We start from the raw sequence: 21,810 nt of genomic DNA, 5'->3' as shown, positions 1-21,810 counted from the left end.
CAACTAGTATTGCTTAACAGGAAAAATAGAGATATGGAGGCTGCCATATTTATTTCCTTTTAAACAATGCAGATTGCTTGGCTGTCCTGCTGATTCTCTGCCTTTAATATGATTACTTATAAATCCTGAACAAGCATGCCGTTCTGATGTTTCTGACAGGCTAGTCAGCAGTGATCCGCAAACTTGGCTCTCCAGCTGCTAAGGCACTACAAGTCCCACAATGCATTGCGTGAGTCTGACAGCCACAGTCATGATTCATAAAGGCAAATGCATTGTGGGACTTGTAGTTCCTTAACAGCTGGAGAGCCGAGTATACAGATCACCGGGCTAGTGGCACACCAGGAGAAATGATCACTAGTAGGATTGACAGCAGGGCCGGCCCTAGACTTTTTGCCGCCTGAGGCAAATTTAGGAGAGAGCTGCTGCTGCCGCCCCCCCCCCCCCACTGGTGGGTGCGGGGGGGGGGGGGGGGGCGGCCGCCGAGCCGGAGGGGTAGCGGGCAGGTCGGGGGTATTGGGCCTAGCGGTGGGGAAGGGGGTCGGACCCCCCCCCTCCCTCGCCTGGGTCCCCCGATCTGCGCTTCCCTCCAGCCTGTAATTAGGAAGCTGCTGCCAGGCACGGGCGGGGAGGACTCACCTTATCCGCGTTCCATCGTGCGCTCCACTGACGTCACTTCCTGCATCGCCGTCCACTTACAATACAGTGGGCGGCGATGCAGGAAGTGACGTCAGTGGAGCGCTCGCTGGAACGCGGAAAAGGTGAGTCCTCCCCATCCATGCCTCTTACGATCTGGCAGCGGCTTCCTAATTACAGGCTGGAGGGGAGAGCAGATCGGGGGACCCACCGCTAGGCCCAATACCCCCGACCTGCCCGCTACCCCTACGCCCTTAGAAGTCTGCCGGCCCTGATTGACAGTAATGAAAGTCTATGGCCTAAATGTAAAATCACATATATGTGCATTTTTCAAAACGCACAACTTGCTGCATAATTTCAAAAAAAACGCATGTATAACGCACATAATGTATCTAAATCATTGGAGAGACAGAGGACTGCGTTGATACATGGATTTTTTTTATATTATACCGTATTTTACTCCATTGTTAAAGGTAAAAAAGGTAAAATACTGGAAAAAAAAAATAAACGCACCAAAAACGCTTGATAAATGCAAATTTAAAGGGCAAACAAAAACACACTGAAAAAATTGAAAAAAAATGCACAATGCGGAAAACACCTGATTTCCTCACTGCCTAGTGTGCGTCCAGCCTGAAGTGGGACTGGATTAGCTGCCTGGCTGTCCTGCTGATCCTCTGCCTCTAATACTTTTAGCCACAGCCCCTGAACAAGCATTCTGCAGATCAGGTGCTCTGACTGAAGTGAGACTGGATTAGCTGCATGCTTGTTTCAGGTGTGTGATTTAGACACTACTGCAGCCAAAGAGATCACAGCACAGCCAGGGAACTGGTATTGTTTAAGAGGAAATAAACATGGCAGCCTCCATACCCCTCTTGCTTACTGCAGCAGTAACTCTCTGCAGATTGTAGGAGCTCATCAGTGCCGGCTCTGTATATCTCTCAGTAGCGCACACCTGTAATATACACTGATCATCTGTACCAGCCTCTCACTGCATTCTCTCCCTGTCCAGCTCTGTATATCTCTCAGTAGCGCACGCCTGTAATGTACACTGATCACCTATACCAGCCTCTCACTGCATTCTCTCCCTGTCCAGCTCTGTATATCTCTCAGTAGCGCACGCCTGTAATGTACACTGATCACCTATACCAGCCTCTCACTGCATTCTCTCCCTGTCCAGCTCTGTATATCTCTCAGTAGCACACGCCTGTAATGTACACTGATCATCTGTACCAGCCTCTCACTGCATTCTCTCCCTGTCCAGCTCTGTACATCTCTCAGTAGCGCACGCCTGTAATGTACACTCATCATCTGTACCAGCCTCTCACTGCATTCTCTCCCTGTCCAGCTCTGTACATCTCTCAGTAGCGCACGCCTGTAATGTACACTGATCATCTGTACCAGCCTCTCACTGCATTCTCTCCCTGTCCAGCTCTGTATATCTCTCAGTAGCGCACGCCTGTAATATACACTGATCATCTGTACCGGCCTCTCACTGCATTCTCTCCCTGTCCAGCTCTGTACATCTCTCAGTAGCGCACGCCTGTAATGTACACTGATCATCTGTACCAGCCTCCCACTGCATTCTCTCCCTGTCCAGCTCTGTATATCTCTCAGTAGCGCACGCCTGTAATGTACACTGATCATCTGTACCAGCCTCTCACTGCATTCTCTCCCTGTCCAGCTCTGTACATCTCTCAGTAGCGCACGCCTGTAATGTACACTCATCATCTGTACCAGCCTCTCACTGCATTCTCTCCCTGTCCAGCTCTGTACATCTCTCAGTAGCGCACGCCTGTAATGTACACTGATCATCTGTACCAGCCTCTCACTGCATTCTCTCCCTGTCCAGCTCTGTATATCTCTCAGTAGCGCACGCCTGTAATATACACTGATCATCTGTACCGGCCTCTCACTGCATTCTCTCCCTGTCCAGCTCTGTACATCTCTCAGTAGCGCACGCCTGTAATGTACACTGATCATCTGTACCAGCCTCCCACTGCATTCTCTCCCTGTCCAGCTCTGTATATCTCTCAGTAGCGCACGCCTGTAATGTACACTCATCATCTGTACCAGCCTCTCACTGCATTCTCTCCCTGTCCAGCTCTGGCAGAGTTTGACGAGCCAAAGAGGTCCACCCTGGTCATGTTTGGTGTCCTCACCATCGCCGTGCGAATATACCAGGACCGCTTTGGATACGGAATCTACTCAGGACCGATCGGCACGGCGGTTCTGCTCATCACCGTTAAATGGGTGAGTCACCCCCTTATTATAATATATTTATATATCGCTGACCTCTTCAACAGCACTGTACAGAGTACATAGTCATGTCACTAACTGTCCCTCAGAGGAGCTCAAAATCTAGTCCCTACCATAGTCATATGTCTGTATATGTATCGTGTACTGTGTGTATAGTAGTCTAGGGCCAATTTAAAGGGAAGCCAATTAACTTATCTGTATGTTTTTTGGGATATGGAAGGAAACCGGAGTGCCCGGAGGAAACCTACACAGAAAAAGGGAGAACATACAAACTCTGTGCAGATAGTGCCCTGGCTGTGATTCGAACCAGGGACCCAGCGCTGCAAGGCAAGAGCTCTAAACACTACGCCACCGTGCTGCCACCCCTTCCTGTAGTTCTGTTAGGGCCCTTTTCCACTAGAGCGATTGTGATTGCTGAATAGGAATCGCGGTAGGTAATTTCCACTACCGCGATTCGATCTTTACAAAAGCGCTATCGCGCCGCGGAGCGATTATTGCCGCCATTTTGCTATGTTATGCAGTGCATTGCATAGCAAAATCGCAATCGTCAGGAAGAGAAAGACTGCTGAATCGCAATCGCTAGCATTTAGCGCAAACGCTAGCGATTGCAAGTGGCAAAGGGCCATTAGTGTTTTTAATATTTTGAGTGAACAGTGTTACAGGTGGCAGGACTCCCGGGGAGGGGGGAGGGGGGTTTGGGGGCGTTGCTCTGTGATGATACCTGATGCAGATGCATTCCCACTAACTAGTATTTAATGGAATTGGAATCACAAAAACACAGGAATGTCGGCAACTATGTGTCGCATTTCCGCAGTGAATCGTAACACATCAATGGAAACATCATAAAGTATGTGCAGTCTGTGCCCTTTCTGATGTCCCTTGCCGAAAACGCGGCCATAATCGTGCAGGGGGAAGCAAGGCCTAAGTTCTGTTATAACACAGTTATGGAACATCCAAAAACATCAAACAGATTGAGGGCTGGAACCACTAGAGCGATTTTCTGAGCGTTTAGGGAGCGATTCAAACTGCTAGCGATTTCCCTAAATGCTCAGCTAATGTTAATGGATGGAACAAATTCCACTGGGGTGATTGTGATTACCAAAATCGCAAAACGCAGGACATGCAGCATTTTGGTGGCTTTTGCATACGCATTTCTGCAACGTAAAGTATATAAACGCTGGCGTAATCGCTTGTCAAAACCTACACAGAGCGATTTTGCTAGCTTTTTTACACTGCTGCAAACTGTAACAAAATTAATGAAAGGACCAATCAGAATGAAAACCGCTAATCGCTACACAACTGCTGGCAAATTGATTACACTTTTTAAAATCGCTACCCAAAACGCTCATGAAATCACTTACAAACCGCTCATACAAAACGCTAGCGATTGCGATTAGCGATAGTGTTTTGTAGTGGGTTCCAGACCTAAATTAGTATTTCGTGTCCAAGTAGATATTTCACTGCTACAAAACATCACGACACGAGTCTAATGAAGTGACACGCCCACATGCAAATGATCCACTAGCTCCACCCACATGATACCCATACATGGAGACTGCTGCACATCTGTCCATGCAGGATACAGCTACTGGCCGTACAGTCAACTACCGTATTTTTGGCATATAATTTTCGCTTTTTCTCCACTAAAAATGGGGAGAAAAAGTCCCTGCGTCGTATATGCTAAATACAGGGAGGCCCTGACTTACGAACGCCCACCAACATGAGCTGCTGAGTCCTCCTCCGCTCCCTTCTTCCCATGTCTCCTCCGCTCACCTAGCAGGAGCATAGCTCAGCTAATCCAGCGGCGATCAGAGACTTCTCCTCTCCATCACTGCTCGCCTAGTGCTGGCTTCTGGTGATGACGCAATCAGCAGAAGTCGGCACTAGGGGAGTCGTGAGAGAGAGGAGAGGTCTCTGAACACCACTGAATGCAGTGAGCCGTGTTGCCGCTAGCTATACAGTGTGGGGCTGCGGAGGACAAACTGAGACACACGGGGGGCAGAGGAGAACACATGGGGGGGGGGGGCAGGGGAGGACACACGGGATACTGAACGGGACACATGGGGGACACAATAATTGGGGGAGAATATCTACAAGATGCTCCCGGAACATGGATGCACCAGAGCTAATCAGCCTAGGCTGTAAAATCACTGGGAGGGCGGAGCTAAATACTAATATACAGCAATACACCATAAAAGTGGGAATCCTGAATAATGTACTGGTATATATCACTACAGGGCCTCTTTAAGTTGTGTTGTGGTGTTTGTATTTCTCTCTGTATATGTCACGCCCCGGGTAGACACATTTGTGTAACTTCAGCCTTTGTGTTCCCCCCCAGCTGAGTAAGATGAAGGAGACAAAAGGCCTGTATCCCGACAAGAGCGTCTACACACAGCAGATCGGTCCCGGATTCTGCTTCGGAGCCCTGGCGTTAATGCTGCGCTTCTTCTTCGAGGTAAGCGGCGTTCTTCACCTCCAGAGAACGGGGGACGTTCTCACATCATCCAGGAGTCACGGCTATCCCTGCAGCGAAGGTCAAAGCCGGGGTCTTCCTTACAAAACAACGCATTCTCTTCATGATAGGCTGATGCACTGTAGGCTTGCACTATGCAGGTTACAGGGCCAGAGTTAGGAGCCTCTGAGCTGAGCGGCATACATGACTACGCAAGAGAATGAAATATTTTGTAATGAAGACACGGCTTTTAGCTGCAGGGATAGCAGTGCTTCCAGGATGTTTGATTTGCATGTCAGTGTGCAAAGGGTTAACTGATTTTACTGTTTTATTAGCCACACCCCCTTTGGCACCTCCCCTCTAGCTTACTTAAAGAAAGCCTGAACTGAAAATTAAAAGTCAAAATAACCATACACAGGTCATACTTACCTTCCATGTAGTCTACACCTCAATCTCTTTCTCCTCTCCTGCATCCTGTTTGTCCACTGTGATCAATGGAATTCTCAGTCCTCCATTTTGAAAATGTCCATTACCCCATAACAGCTTTCTGTTAAAGTGTAACATCGCCCACTGGAGCCGTAGGGAAACATGGACATTACCTGGCACAACAGTTGTCCTCTCAGCTATAACTGGCAGCAACTGGTATATTTCAGTTCTGACAAAATGTTGTCAGAACTAGAAGGGATCATTGTCAGAAGAAAATGGTGAGCTTCTGAGAGGAACTGACGGTGAGGTTAGTATGTAATGTTCATTTGCAGCTACGTCATGTGTTTATTTTAAATAATTTTACTCAGTTCAGGTTCACTTTAACTGTCCTAACATGAAGCGATAAGCCTGAATCCTATGTTTTTTTTTTTCTGTGTAACCCTCTCACAATATCTATACACCAGACTGCACTCTAGATCATTGAGGATTGCCAATCCCTCTCACCCAGGCCATCGCTTCTGCAGTCTGCTCCCAGCACAGTGGCGTAGTGGTTAGCTCTCTCGCCTTGCAGCGCTGGGTCCCTGGTTCGAATCCCAGCCAGGGCACTATCTGCAAAGAGTTTGTATGTTCTCTCCGTGTCTGTGTGGGTTTCCTCCGGGCACTCCTGTTTCCTCCCACATTCCAAAAACATACGGATAAGTTAATTGGCTCCCCCTAAAATTGGCCCTAGACTACAGTACTTACACTACATAATATAGACATATGGCAATGGTAGGGATTAGATTGTGAGCTCCTTTGAGGGACAGTTAGTGACAAGATATATATACATACACATTGTACAGCGCTGCGTAATATGTCGGCGCTATATAAATACTAAATAATAATAATCAGGCCATCTCCACCAGGGCTGCTAGGCACTGGAACTCTTTCCTCCTTACAGCTGTCAACCTCTTGAACTCCATTCACACACTCCCCCTACCAGTGCAGCAACCCCTCCCCCTTTTCCATCAGCTGCAGCCTGTTTTTGAACAAACCCTCTAGAAGAGTAAAATATATTGTTTTGGTTTGTAAACTGCATGTTGTGTGCCCTGTCTATCTCTATCTTTCTACGTGAGCTATTTATTGCGCCAAACCCAATGCCAGGCCTGGGGAAATAAACGATTCTGATCCTTTGTTCTCGATGTGGTTTTTGCAGGAATGGGATTACACGTATGTACACAGCTTCTATCACTGCGCCCTTTCCATGTCCTTCGTCCTCCTCCTCCCCAAAATCAACAAGAAGGCCGTGAACGGTGTCACCCCCGCCAAGATGGACTGCTCCACGCTGTGGTGCTGCAGCTGCTAGGACTGCGACCACACGGACCTCCTCACAGCACCCGCCAGCAGGGGGCTCCACTCTTGTGAAGGACTTTGGAAAACCCAGACTGTTGGGGGTGGCAGATTTGGCAGCGGCTCCTCTCGGGCGGGGATTGCCGAGATTGCGCTCGCAGGCGGGAGACACCCGAGGTGGTAAAATGAGGGGGATTCACGGAGGCTCGACATCCTCCTAACATCCACTGTGTTATAAAGCAAATCATCTGTTATCCAATCTCTCCGGGCTCACAAATGGCCGACTGGTAGGTTAGACGCCAACCAATGAGATGTTGAAGCTGTGGAACGGCACTCTTTGGCTCCCGACGATCAGGTTAGGTGTGCGTGGATCACCGCCCTGGTACCTCCTCAGGAGTAAATCTTGCAATCGAGTGTTAAAGAGACACTGAAGCGAAAAAAAATGAGGATATAATGATTTGTATGTGTAGTACAGCTAAGAAATAAAGCATTAGGAGCAGAGACATAAGTCTAATATTGTTTCCAGTACAGGAAGAGTTAAGAAACTCCAGTTTATCATCTATGCAAAAGAGCCATTGAGCTCTACAACTTTCAAAGTTGCAGAGAGCTCTGTCTTCTGATGGTTTTTATCTCAACTGTATTGTTTTTTTATTTTGCAGAGAACAGTTCAGGACAGGTCAAAAGTTCACTACCTGTTCAGCAAAAATCATTTAGAATGCTGAGTAATGTGTAAACTGCAATTATTAGAGAATGATGCAATGCTATAAAAAAAAGCTGTAAAACTGAAAATACAAATATGAGAATATTTTTTAGCTACTAATGTTTTAGTAATTATCTGAACTACACAACAAATTCATTATATCATAATTTTTTTTTCGCTTCAGTGTCTCTTTAAGATCCGCACCATCTTGTTAACTTTGTTCAGTTTATTAGATTTCCATTAAAAAAAAACATTAAAGAGGTTCTGTGGGGGTGCCTGAGGATAAAAAAACGCCACTTACCTGGGGCTTCTATCTGCCCCCTGTAGCAGGAATGTCCCACGCCGTCCTCCTACTATCTGCCGTTCCCCGCCGCCGGCACCGGGCGTTATTCGTCTGTCATAGCCGAATAATGCGCGCTGCCATTCTCGTCATCGGAACAACCTCCACTGACAATCTTTTTAGGTTTTGTACCACAGTCCAATCCACCAGTATACTTGCTGCTTGTAATTACAGGTGCCATGCGCAGGCGCAGTATGAAGTTTTGTTGTACTGCGCCTGCACAGTAAGCTTCTGATGACGCGGGCGGGAGCAAGCAGGCCGCAGCCGCAGTTGGGCGGCTTGCCGCGGTAGACCAGGGCCGGCGGCGGGGAACGAGTGATCGAAGGAGGACGGCGTGGGACATTACTGCTACAGGGGGCTGATAGAAGCCTTATGTAAGTGGCAGTTTTTTATTCTCAGGCACCCCCACAGAACTCCAAGGTCCTGAACACACTGGCTGTACTGTACTGCAATTTTGCAATCGCAAAGTCTGTACAAAAATAATGCTAATCGTGAGACACTGTACACAGTGGTGCAATGCGATTTTTAAAGATCGCAGTCCCTGCAGCGCTTTTTGAGCATTTGCGTTTGGGAAGCGCAGGAAGAAGGCGCTTTTAAAGTAAACAAAAGATGGCCTCAGCAAAATCGCAATTGCATTACAAACGCACAAATATCACAACTTAAAGAGGAACTCCAGTGAAAATAATGTAATAAAAAAAGTGCTTCATTTTTTACCATAATTATGTATAAATGATTTAGTCAGTGTTTGCCCATTGTAAAATCTTTCCTCTCCCCGATTTACATTCTGACATTTATCACATGGTGAAATTTTTACTGCTGGCAGGTGATGTAGCTGCTCCTAGCTGTTTTGGCTGTTAGAGACAGCTGTAAACAGCTAATTTCTGTCTGTGAACCTTGTTACATTGTAACAAACGGCCAAAAGTACCGCGGTCCCAGAGCTTCTTGTGGGAGGGGTTTCAGCACAAAATCAGTCATACAGCGCCCCCTGATGGTCTGTTTGTGAAAAGCAATATATTTCTCATGTAAAATGGGGTATCAGCTACTGATTGGGATAAAGTTCAATTCTTGGTTGGAGTTTCTCTTTAAGTAGCATTTTGGTGTGTGCTTGGCTAATCTCAGTGTGTACAGGCCCTGAAGCCCCTTGCACGCTGTGGCGCGCCGCGGTACTGTTCCCCGCCTGCAAGGGCCATGCAAGTTTATGGAGACTTGCACACTTGACACAAGGCAGAAGTATCCATATCGCCGCAATGCCGACACAAAGGCTGCAGCGCTTTACCACATTATGCAGCAATGCAAGACCTCCTCATGACTTTGATTGGCCCAATTTAAATCTGCATACAATACTTGGTGTTGAGCGACTTGGCAAGCTTACATAAGTTTATCAGTTTTAGCATTATGGTGCCCCCTACAGAGGAGTCCTCCGAGGGTCCTCACCCCACTTCCAGAGACCCCCAGAGACAAAACAAAGCCACACGGGAGGCAAATTGCCAGCCTGAAGTCCGAGATTTTACATTTACACAGATTTTATCCTTAGATTAGATCATTAGTGATTGTTGTGAGTGACTATCTAGCATCCCAAAATGCCAGCTCCTTCGTTTATGATCTACCAAGATGGATAATACGCAGCTGACTTAACCCTGCTCTCTGTTTCATCCTTCACTGCTCAGCCTGCTTGTTATCGGCCTTCAGTGTTCTCCCCAGAAATTTTTTCCAGCAGGGTGGCATGAAAAAGTAGCCGGGTGGGGCGAGATGAGAATGCAGGGCCAGTGCTTCCGTGAGCAACTCTGCTTACAGCATAGGAGGAAAGGAGCCGATGACAGCCGGGTGGAGCACCCGGCTAAAAGAGCCTGGCGAGAACACTGGGCCCTGATAAAGTCCCCCACTGAGCATTCAGTCTAGCTTTGCTCAGGAATCATTACAGCTGAATCATTATAGCAGAGCCAGAAGGGGGCAGGCTTGGGCTTGAAAAGACATCAGAGAAGACAGACTCAGCTATAACCATTCAGGGCAAAGCCAGACTGAATGCTCAATGGGGGATTTTATCAGGGCTGCTAACAAGCAGGCTGAGCAGTGAAGGATGAAACAGAGAGCAGGGTAGGTGTTTTCTCTAATGTTCCCACAGATATATTTGGTAAATACATGAGGGTGCTTCGTCTCTGATTCACTTTAAAAGGAAAAACACAACACTAATAAAATAAGAAAAGGGTGTATAAATTGGTGATGTGCTTCTAACAAACATATTTTTAAAACAATATGGACCAGACAGTGAGAGGGATACAGAGGCTGCCATATTTGTCTCCTTTTAAGTAATACCAGTTGCCTGGCTGTCCTGCCGATCCTCTGCCTCAAATACTTTAATCTCAAGTTCACTAAAAGTTAAAAAAGTGCACTTACATACTTGTATGCAGTTGTTGTATGTACAGTAAGTGCGCATTTTTAACTTTTAAAAAGCTTACGATTGGCTTTACGCTATGGCAGGAGGCGTGTCCTCTATGAAGACCCGTGACAGCCGAGGCATACAAAGGATCCGTGATGGGCTGGGGAGAGATTTAAAGGGCAACTGAAGGGAGAGGGATATGGAGGCTGCCATATGTTTTACCTGTTAAACAATACCAGTTCCCCGGCAGATTCTGTGTAAACTTTATGAGCTTAAGAGTGCTTAAGCCACCATTTCAATGGGCTCCCTCCTGTTCCTCCACCTCCCCTACCATTGCACAGGAAGGCCTGGTAACGGTTAAACAGTCCCCCGAAGCAATCACAATTGTGAACATGTCACTTTAGCTGCCACTCTTTAATAGCCCCTCTGAACTCCCCACCCCGGTACAATTTCTTGGAGACATCAGCACACACACACAAAAACAAAAAACAAAAAAAAAAAGAGTTGTTTAACCATTTAGTGGCATCCTAACGCATTAATAAGTCATGCTTTACCCTATTAACGGCAACATGACGTATTAATAAGTTGCGCGTTCCCGCCGCTGCTACCGCCGTGTGCGCGCCGCTACGGCCGCCGTTTCCGTCAGGATCCCGTGCTGAGGGATTGGGGAAGAGGACCAAACGGTCCTCTACCCAATCGCAGTGCCTGGAGTGAATGGACGTGACCGCGAACAGCGGCTACGTCCATTCACAAAAACAGGAAATGTAACAAAGTGTAAAAAAAAAAAAAAAAAGTGAACACTTACTATAACAAGTGTTCACTAGCGCCATCTTGTGGCCAAAAAGTATATGACACGCACATAATACATACATTTACAAGTACATACACATGAGAAAAAAATTTATAAAATTCCACTTCCAACACTCCCCCTCCAAAAGAAAACACTTGTAAAAAAAAAAATCAGCTTAAAATAAATAAATACTTGCCTTAGGGACTCAGCTTTTTTTAATCTATATTTTATGGGGGAAAATTAATTTTAATTTATTACTTTGGGGCTTGTAATTATGGCCAGAACAAAAAAAAACAGAACAGAAAAATAACACCTATATTTCAAAATAATATACTGTCACCATACATTGTGATAGGGACATAATTTAAATGGTTTAATAATCGGGACAACTGGGCAAATACAATGTGTTTGTTTTATCCATAGGAGAATGTTTAATTTTAAAACTATAATGGCTGAAAACTGAGAAATAATTATTTTTTTTCTATTTTTTTGTTTTTTTCTCATTAAAATGCATTTAGAATAAAAAAATTCTTAGCAAAATGTACTACCCACAGAAAGCCTAATTGGTGGTGAAAAAAACGAGGTATAGATCATTTTCTTGTGATAAGTAGTAATAAAGTTATTAGGGAATAAAAGGGAGAAGCACTGACAAGTGAAAATTGCTCTGGTCCGCTAGAGTAAAAACCCTTGGGGGTGAACTGGTTAAAAATAATTATTTTGTATAAAAAATGTATTTATTTGATCTCTTGCTGTAACTAATACTGTTTGCTCCACCGTTGTTTTATATTTTTGTATTTTTGCATTTGCAGTAGGGTGGGCGATTGTGCACTATTTGTATAATTTTTCTTCTTAAGAATGTAATCAACAGAAGGCGATGGGTCTGTATATTAATCCTAATCAATAAAACAGATAAATCAATGTCAGCGCGAGGCCGATTGTCTCTATGGTAACAGCGTACGTATGCTAACGTGTATACCACAATACACCCGTATATCAGAGAAAACGGCCGCTCTGAATGTTCTGCAGCTTCAGAGGTTGGAGATGATGGTAGAACAATGTCCATTAAAGGACACCCGAGGCGAAAATAAAAATAGTTTATGTTTAAATCTACTTTTTAAGTTTTAACTGTTTTTTTTATTGTTTTTGCTCAATGACACATTCATTAAAGTATGCCAGAGCTAAAATCTATGAACTATTGACCCTTTTTATCTCTTTCCTGCTCTCAGAAGCCATTTTCTGCTAGGAAAGTGTTTTATAGCTGGAATTTCTTATCAGTGAGGGTCGCACTGTAGTCACTTCCTGTCAGGACTGAGTCAGCCACTTACATACCTGATATTTAACTCTTTCAGGCAGAGAAAGAAAAAAAGGAACACAGCCTAGGTATTTGTGTGCTAGGCACTGTACATACACAGGTCTATCTCATCATGTCACATGTCACCTCGGGTGTCCTTTATAGATACCTTAGTCCTAAATTAATGGCAAAAATTACACCCTGTGTGTGTGTGTGTGTGTGGGGGGGGGGGGGGGGAAGTAGTGCAAAAGCTTACCGTACCTCTCTTGTCAAGGCATTAGCCTCCGTTTTACTGCAAAGTAACCCGCTCTGAAGCCCTGGTTGGAGCATGCGCAGTATGTCCATGGGAGTATGCGCGCACTCCCCAGGGAAGACCTACCCGGCACACGTGCCCTCTGACCCAGACATACTACTTGTAGTCCAAACACTGGAAGAGGTAGGTGCACAGGGCCAGCTGGTATAGCACAGTGGCGTGCTCTAACCCCAAGCAGAGTTCATCAGAGCAAAAAATGTAGAATCACTGAAGCAATACAAAGCACAGCAGCATGGAGAGAGAGTAAAGCATGTAGGAGGTGGACAGCTGTTTCGCACTAGGTCCTGATGAAGCACTCCACTTGAGTACGGTAAATGCGAAACAGCTGTCCACCTCCTACATGCTTTACTCTCTCTCCATGCTGCTGTGCTTTGTATTGGTTCTGTGATTTTTAATATCATTCAAGAAATTGGCGTTTTAACTGGAGGTACCCAGCCGCTTCTTTGTACACTTCTTGACCCGGACACACTACTCTGTGCATGCTCAGTATGTCCGCTTGGGCATCTTGTGTCCATGTTCCCTGCCAACCTCAAGTCCAGTGCATCTTTTCCGCAGCAGTGCACACGAACTCTCGCAGACGTATTGCGCATGCGCCGACCTGGACTTCAGACTGGGCTGCTTTGCAGCAAGATGTAGGCTGACACCAGGGCAAGAGAGGTGCAGTAAGCTTCTGCACTGCTCCCCACGCACACACAGGGCATCATTATTGCTATATTTTTAGGATGTTCAATGCAGTCATTACGATTGATCAGAAATGATCGTTTGGAAAATGATGAGCAATCAGATCAGACAAAGAATCGTTCCGAAATTCGGACCGGCTGATCAATCGCTAGAACGATCGTTGGTTATCAGTCAACACCATTAACGGCACCCAATCCGATTGATCGCACAGTTGATGGTTCAGGAGATTGTACTGTTAATGGCACTTATAGGCAAGTGGAGGTGAGAGTGAAGGTATCCACTAACCGTACAATTTTCAGCGAAGAATCACCCAAACGATTAGCTAAATGCGATCGGATTGGCTGAAAATTGACTGTGAATGATTCTAACTGTGATTATTCGATGATAATTTAGTTGTTTGTAAAAAGGTTATGTGTTGTGATGGAATACGGCAGATTAATTCATTATTGGTGAAATAATCAATGTATTATGACATTTTATTTCTGATCATGTCTATCTGATCCGCTCGGGCGATTCTTCAATGAAAATTGTGCTATTACTGGCCACCTTCAGTGGATCTCCTCTTTAGGGATAGTCCTTAATTCTGAATGGATGCAACTTTATGCATCTCTGAAACAGACCAATGAGATGGAGCAGATGCTGTATGTCCAAGCTGCATGCATTTGCATAATATTAGCATCCACTCAGAATAATTATCAACTTCTTGCCCATCCTCACTATCCGCCATAGCTACTGGTGGTCAGTGAATTCACACAGAAGAAATGATAGGTAGGCCTGGAAGGTGGTTGAGGGACCTTCGCCAGACACTGAGGAATTTCCTCCCAACACTCTTAGGGCTCGTTTCCACTATAGCGAATCCGCATGCGGGCACTGCATGCGGATTCGCATACTCAATGTTAGTGGATGGGGCTGTTTCCACGTGTGCGGCGGCGTTTTTCGGTGCGGGAAAAATCTGCACGACAGGGTCGTCAGATTTCGCGTGCGGCAGGAATGCGGGCGAATCGCCGCTAATGCATTCAATAGGGAAATCGCATGCGGCTTTGTCATGCGGATTTCCCCGCCATTTCGCATGAAAGGCAATGGTACTTTACACAGGCAGTGACATGGTTAAATTCGCCTGGCTCCTTGCCATGCGAAATCGCATGCGAAATCGCGGGTAAATCCGCATGGGGAAACGCAGCCGCATGCGATTTCTTCAGCGGTGGAATCCAGGCGATTCCGCACCGCTACAGTGGAAACGAGCCCTTAGCAGCCATAATAAACTTGCCTCTGGAACAGAAACTCATTTTCTGCAGTTTCACCAAGAGTGAGCTACTTTACAGTAACCCGCAGAAGTCACGGGGGTTGTTCAAAAACGAATGGTTGCCGTGGGTGCCATGAAACATCATTTAACAAATTTCAATAAACAATGTTTTGCGATATCGCAAAAAAAAAAAAAAGTTAGTCGCAAAAAATTGTTCTGAAAAATTAATGGGCCTTAAAGGATACCCGAGGTGACATGTGACAGGATGAGATAGACATGTGTATGTACAGTGCCTAGCACACAAATAACTATGCTGTGTTCCTTTTTTCTTTCTCTGCCTGAAAGAGTTAAATATCAGGTATGTAAGTGGCTGACTCAGTGTGACCATCACTGATAAGAAATTCCAACTATATAACACTTTCCTAGCAGAAAATGGCTTCTGAGAGCAAGAAAGAGGTAAAAAGGGTCAATAGTTCATAGATTTTAGCTCTGGCATACTTCAATGAAGGTGTTATTGAGCAAAAACAATAAAACAGTTACAACTTAGAAAAAAGTAGATTTAAACATAAAATAAAACTGTGGAATATCTTACAAAGTCATTTTTAGAAGAAGGAAAATAGATACAATTGTTTATTTCATTAGTTTATTTTCGCCTCGGGTGTCCTTTAAGAGTGAGCAAGCAGGGGAGGTTGCTGAGGAGCTATGAATTGGTGCAGACAGTATTTAACCTTTGAAAACTGCAGCGTTTTTAGCAAAATGTTCTGTGATTTACAGATGAAACAAACTGCTGTAACTGGGGCGCTGGATGATTGTATGCTGCAGAGACTCAACATTCTAGATTATGTAATGATTCGCGAGGTCTGTCTGCTTGTTCTCTGATGGGAACCGAAGAGCGAATCAATGCTGCGTTCAGCATCCCCCGTCCCTGTTCCCGGTCACATCCCCCACTGTATGTACTCAGCGCACAAAGCGTGCATGGGGCCTACATGACAGGTACTCTTCACAAGGATCAGCACCTGGCATAAACAGGTCGTTCCCTCGCGGCCGCGTCCTGCCAGGCCGCCGACTGCCAGAGAAGGAGGGGGTGGGGTGATGGGGGGATAATAGGTGAAAGAATCCGTACACGAAAAAAAATTCCTAATGGTTTTAAAGCTGTTTGACGCAGGCGGCCAGAGGGCGGGCGTTTCCCGCGCTGAGCGAACGCCGTGCACCTGCCATCTCTCCCTGGTGTTACTGAGGAAATTTATAGGTCTATTGAATACTAATAAAAAAAGAAGTTACTGGCAGTTCTGTCTGAGGCCACGTAGACCGCCTAATCGCCGCGTCCTGCCTGCAGTTCAGACGATGCTTCTCCGAAATGATTTCTCCCCGCGCCGGGTACGGGAGGGGGAAGGGCGGCCCGAGAGGCACCAAAAACAGCTCAGTGTTCAAAATCGCCTGCTTACCTGTTGCAGGAAGGCATCAGGACACAGTGGTGGCATGCTGGGACTTGTGGTTCTTCTGTCGGGAAGATGATAATCTAGGAGGAAGTATAATGAAGGAACTGAGAATATTACATAGTCCATGGGCCTGATTCACAAAGCGGTGCTAACAGTTAGCACCGTGGTGAAAAGCCCTTTATCACGCCTAAACTCTGTTTAGGCATGATAAGTTTAGGTGTAATAAGTTTAGGTGTGATAAGTTTAGGCATGATAAGTTTAGGTGTGATAAGTTTTTAGGCGTGATAAGTTTAAGCACCAAGGGCTCGATTCACAAAGCGGTGCTAACCCAGTTAGAGACTTTAGGCATGATAACCATTGCACCATGCTGGTGAAAAGCCAGTTTGGGTGTGATAAGTTTAGGCGTGATAAGTTTAGGTGTGATAAGTTTAGGCATGATAAGTTTAGATAAGTTTAGATCGCGCGCAAAGTCCCGCACGCAAAGCAGCACCATTAAACTCTATGCGAAGTGCACCAGTCTTTGCTAGCGCAAAACTTTTGATCAGCTGTGCACTGCGGTGCTAACCCAGTTGGTGCTTAAACTTATCACGCCTAAACTTATCACACCTAAACTTATCATGCCTAAACTTATCACACCTAAACTTATCACACCTAAACTTACCATGCCTAAACTGAGTTTAGGCGTGATAAAGGGCTTTTCACCAGCGTGCTAACTGTTAGCACTGCTTCGTGAATCAGGCTCCAACTGGGTTAGCACCGCAGTGCACAGCTGATCAAAAGTTTTGTGCTAGCAAAGTCTGGTGCACTTCGCATACAGTTTAATGGCGCTGCTTTGCGTGTGGGACTTTGCACGCGTAATAAACTTATCTAAACTTAGCATGCCTAAACTTATCACACCTAAACTTATCATGCCTAAACTTATCATGCCTAAACTTATCATGCCTAAACTGAGTTTAGGCATGATAAAAATGGTTATCACGCCTAAAGGGCTCGATTCACAAAGCGGTGATAACCCAGTTAGCATGCCTAAAAGACTTTAGGCATGATAACCATTGCACCACGCTGGTGAAAAGCCAGTTTAGGTGTGATAAGTTTAGGTGTGATAAGTTTAGGTGTGATAAGTTTAGGCATGCTAAGTTTAGATAAGTGTAGATAGCATGCAAAGACCCGCACGCAAAGCAGCGCCATTAAATTCTATGCAAAGTGTACCAGACTTTGGTAGCGCAAAACTTTTGATTAGCTGTGCACTGCGGTGCTAACGCAGTTGGTGCTTAAACTTATCATGCCTAAACTTATCACACCTAAACTTATCATGCCTAAATTTATCACACCTAAACTTATCACACCTAAACTTATCATGCCTAAACTGAGTTTAGGCATGATAAAGGGCTTTTCACCAGCGTGCTAACTGTTAGCACCGCTTTGTGAATCAGGCCCAAAGTCTTTAACTGGGTTATCACCGCTTTGTGAATCGAGCCCTATGTGTTACTCTTCCGCATTAAAGGGAATCAGAAATTAAAATAAACTTATGATATAATGGCCTCTATTCACAATAACAGGTTCGGTAACTTTTTTTGGTCGCAAAATTACCTCCAGTGATAATTACCGACTTTTTTGAGTATTCACTAAAAATGTACCGAGTGTGATTAATGTTCGATAAAAGTGCGGTAAGACGGTCGGTAATGTTGCGGTATATGTGTTATGTGTTCAGTAATTTTGCGGTAATTGGTCGGTAATGTGTGCGGAAATGAAGCTTTGTTTGACCACTGTAGGGCAGCCCATATACTTGCCACCCATTACACAGAGACGGCCCAGGAAAGCCTGTCACACTTACAGTGGGACCTCAACTCTTGCACAGGACAGAAGGAAAACATATATAAATGCACCCCGTATGTATATAATTTAGCTTGTCTAATTCCCCCTCATCTGTGACTAATCACAACTGTAATTTGAGCTCTCAGCCCGGCCAACTGGCTGCCTCAGCAGAGCAGCTAATGTGTAAACACAGGATGTTAACCCTATGTCTGCTTCCATTAAAGCATGAAGTACACACACTGGAGATTTATTGCAGGATTTGTATCAGACGTAACAAATGCGATTTTGGCAAAACGCTCAAACGCTAGTGCTTTTCAAAGCACTAGTGTAATAATAGTCTATGGGCCCGTTCTTACAAAAATGCAAATGTGTTGCCTGCACCATTTTCAGGCGATTTCCTGGCGATCGCGTTTCAGTGCTATAGAAGCACTAAACGCGATCACGGAAAAATCGCTGCAGTGGTCAGTGATTTTTCCGCTGAAAATTCACTCACGCAAAGCGCCGGCTGTAATCGCTGGCGTTTTGCAAACGCAACTGTGAATAGGCCCTGAAGGCCAACAGCAGAGAAGTGAAAATTATCACCTGCCATTTGTAGGTGATAAAAAAATCCACCAACTAGCCGCACACTGATTCTATTGAGAATTTAAAATTGGAGATAAATTTTGAGGTAATTATCTCACTTTTACTGCAAGAGGTAATTTAGGGAGAAAAAAAATTGTGAATTTTAAAATGGAGATATTTTGGTCGGTATTTATCACTACCTAAATTACCTCATGCGGTAACTCATTTTGAATACAGCCCAATGATTTGTATGTACATTATTAGCACAGATATGAGTCTCATATTGTTTCCAGTACAGGAAGAGTTAAGAAACTTCACTTGTTATCTATGCAAAAGAGCTTCCTGAGCTCTGTGACTTTATAAAGTCATGGACAGTACTGTCTTTTGAAGCTCTTATCAACTGTCTCTCATTGTTTCCTCTTTGTTTATGGTTTTTTTGCAGAGGAAATTTCAAAGGCTCATTAGCCTGCTCTGTGAAATCATGTAAAATACTGAGTGTATTGTGGAAACTGCAATTATGAGAAAATGATGCAATGTTATAAAAAAAAAAAAAAAAAGCTATATACCTGAAAATAAAAATATGAGACTCTTTTCTTTGCTATTAATGTTCTATTCATTATATCATGAGTCGTAGTCGTCCTCCTCCTCCTCACTGCACTGTGGAGAGGGACTGTAGTGTTGTCCGGATCATGAACGAATCATTCATTTGATCCGGATCTTTTTTGTGAGTCGAATCATCTGGATCATCACAATGAGAGATTCGGTTCACAGTGGATGTCGGTCTGGAAGAAACAGGAACATACAGAATGTACAGTGCAAGGAAAGTCCTGCTAGTCATTTCACCCAGTCTGCTTCCCTAGTAAAATGATTTAAATGATTTGGTTCAAAGATCCGGATCTTTTCGATGACCGGATTCAAATGATCCGAATCCTTAAAAAGATCCGGACTTCCTATCACTAACCTGGAGAGGCTGCTCTGAGAGCTGCATAACACAGCTCAATCTGACGTCTAACTTCAACACCACCATACGTTGCGTTAGGGGCACATTATGCAACCATAACGTCCTCTAAAACGCAATGGGCTCTATTCTCAATGACTTCCCGCATGCGGTAAAGTCAGTGTGGGAAATTTGCGACCAAAACATCGCCATGTTGAGATTTACAAAATTTTCCGCATGTTATTTCCGCATGCGGTAAATGTGCGGTAAATGTGCGGTAGTAATGCGGAAAAAGTTCCGCAAAAGTTGGTATTTTCGTAAAAAAAACCACATTCACAAAATATTTTAGGCGCATTATTTCAGCGTTAATTACCGATTTTTTTATCACCTACAAGTAGTAGGTGATATATTTCGCATCCCATTGATTTTAATGATGTCTGGAGGCTTAAGTGCTATGCTTGGTGGACTTTGAATTTTTTTTTTAAAACTATTTTTCATGCAACCTTTTTACCGCATGTTTACCGCACGTTTAATTGCTGTTTCCGCACTCTTTTTACCGCATGCGGAAAACATGCGGAAAATTTTAGTGAATGCAGAAAAAATGCGGAGATTACTGCTGGCGGGAATTTTGCGGTAATATTTTGCGGTGATTTGGCCTCTTTGAGAATAGAGCCCAATGTCTTGGTGGGAAAGTAGCCTAAAAGATAAACTGTGAGCAGTGCAGCCACTGAGTGGCATTGGCGGAAAAATCCAAATCCAATTGGCAGAAAAATCCAAGGCAGTTCGGCTGAGTTCTACAGCGCAGGCCTGAGCCATTTGCCCTGCGCAGTAGCACCGCTGACACAGTGAGGCGGATGGAGACAGGGAAAGCCTATGGATTATCCTTCTATCGATAGAGAGATAACTGCGATCAACAGATATGAGCGACAAAACCTCCCCAATGTGCCCCCCTCATTGCACTAAACATCACCTGTCCGTCTCTGGTGCTGGCTCTGGACGCAATTCTTAGTCCATACACGCCCTCCACGTGGCTGCCAGAGTAACGTGGGCGTGTGTGACGTCACATGCGCCGCCATGTGTACGCAGGCACCCACGTGGGGCGCATGTTTGGATGGAAGTCTGAGCTCGAAGCCAGCACCAGAGACGGACAGGTAAGGTTTAGTGCGCTGGGTGCTGAGGGGTACATTGAACATTGGGGGGTCATCGTCGGGGCGGTGGATGCAGCCTCACAAAGCCGATTCAGGATCAATTTCAGCATGAATGTGATCGGGAATCGGCCTGCGGTGTATGGGCACCTTAATGTGCTGGATAGGTAGTATTAAAGTCATCAGGGGGAACCCCCCCACTCTCTGTACCTCGGGGCTTCCTCCAGCCCCTTGCAGCTGACATGTCCCACGCCACAACTCTGTGCCCAGCCGCCGGCCCCGGGATCCCCGCCGGTGCAGAAGGTGACCTCGAGGTCTTCTATACTGCACCTGCGCTGCTGTCAATGAAGCCCACATTGTCCGCGGTGTACTGCGCAGACGCAGAACTACTGCACCTGCGGAGTACACTTCGGGCTTGATTGCCAGCAGCACTCGCGCAGGCGCACTGGAGGTTGACGGCCTCTGCACTGGCGGGTACCCCGGGCCAGCGGCTGAGCAGAGGCGTGGGACATGTAAGCTGCAAGGGCTGGAGGAAGCACCAGGTAAGTAGAGCGGGGAGGGGGGTGTTTTTTTCCCCTGATGACTCCTTTAATGACCATGCCCACACTATTGTGCCAATCACAACCCTTTGTAGTGGATGCTGTGAGAGTGTTTGTGTATATATATATATATATATATTACACTGACCATGTAGGGACACAAGCAGGCGATATGGGAACAGCCAATCATTACTCTGACCACAGAGAGGGGCCCTAATCACTGTTCCTGAGTCCCCCTATGTATGTGGCCAGTGTAATATATATATATATATATATACTGTATTACTTTACTTTACTTTAATACATATTATAAATATTACATCCAGGAATACAGAATAGCCTCCCCCCCCTTACCTTCCACTGGGGAGGTTGATGACATCACTCCCTGCATGCCTCTGGGGACCAGGCAGAGGGCGGGGCTTCATGCAGTAGAAGGCACATCCACCTGTTGTCAGTGACCACGCCCATTCGTGGCCACCCCCCGGTTATTCTCAGGCAGCCCCTCCTCAGAGCAGCAGTCCCTCCTCATGTGATCTCTGCAGC

General features: G+C 45.5%; 1 protein-coding gene and 1 long non-coding RNA gene across 2 annotated transcripts in view; one reads left to right on the top strand and one right to left on the bottom strand.

The window, feature by feature from the left end:
* Nucleotides 1–8,052, top strand: part of MYMK (myomaker, myoblast fusion factor) — a 25,374-nt gene extending 17,322 nt beyond the window's left edge. The window contains exons 3-5 of the mRNA XM_068249956.1: nucleotides 2,735–2,883; nucleotides 5,228–5,344; nucleotides 6,963–8,052. Coding sequence (XP_068106057.1) covers nucleotides 2,735–2,883; nucleotides 5,228–5,344; nucleotides 6,963–7,112 — 416 coding nt within the window. The 3' untranslated portion in view covers nucleotides 7,113–8,052. The remainder of the gene's footprint in view (nucleotides 1–2,734; nucleotides 2,884–5,227; nucleotides 5,345–6,962) is intronic.
* On the bottom strand, nucleotides 6,573–21,810 carry LOC137528612 (uncharacterized). Its single transcript, XR_011023440.1, has 3 exons — nucleotides 21,622–21,810; nucleotides 16,277–16,350; nucleotides 6,573–7,523 (listed from the first exon to the last, which is right to left on the bottom strand). It is a non-coding gene; the product is annotated as an uncharacterized lncRNA (long non-coding RNA).

Source organism: Hyperolius riggenbachi, chromosome 8 (genome assembly GCF_040937935.1).
Source record: "Hyperolius riggenbachi isolate aHypRig1 chromosome 8, aHypRig1.pri, whole genome shotgun sequence".
In the NCBI taxonomy this organism is placed as follows: domain Eukaryota; kingdom Metazoa; phylum Chordata; class Amphibia; order Anura; family Hyperoliidae; genus Hyperolius; species Hyperolius riggenbachi.
The sequence above is the reverse complement of the archived record's forward strand: the minus strand, read 5'-3'. Positions and strand labels throughout refer to the sequence as shown.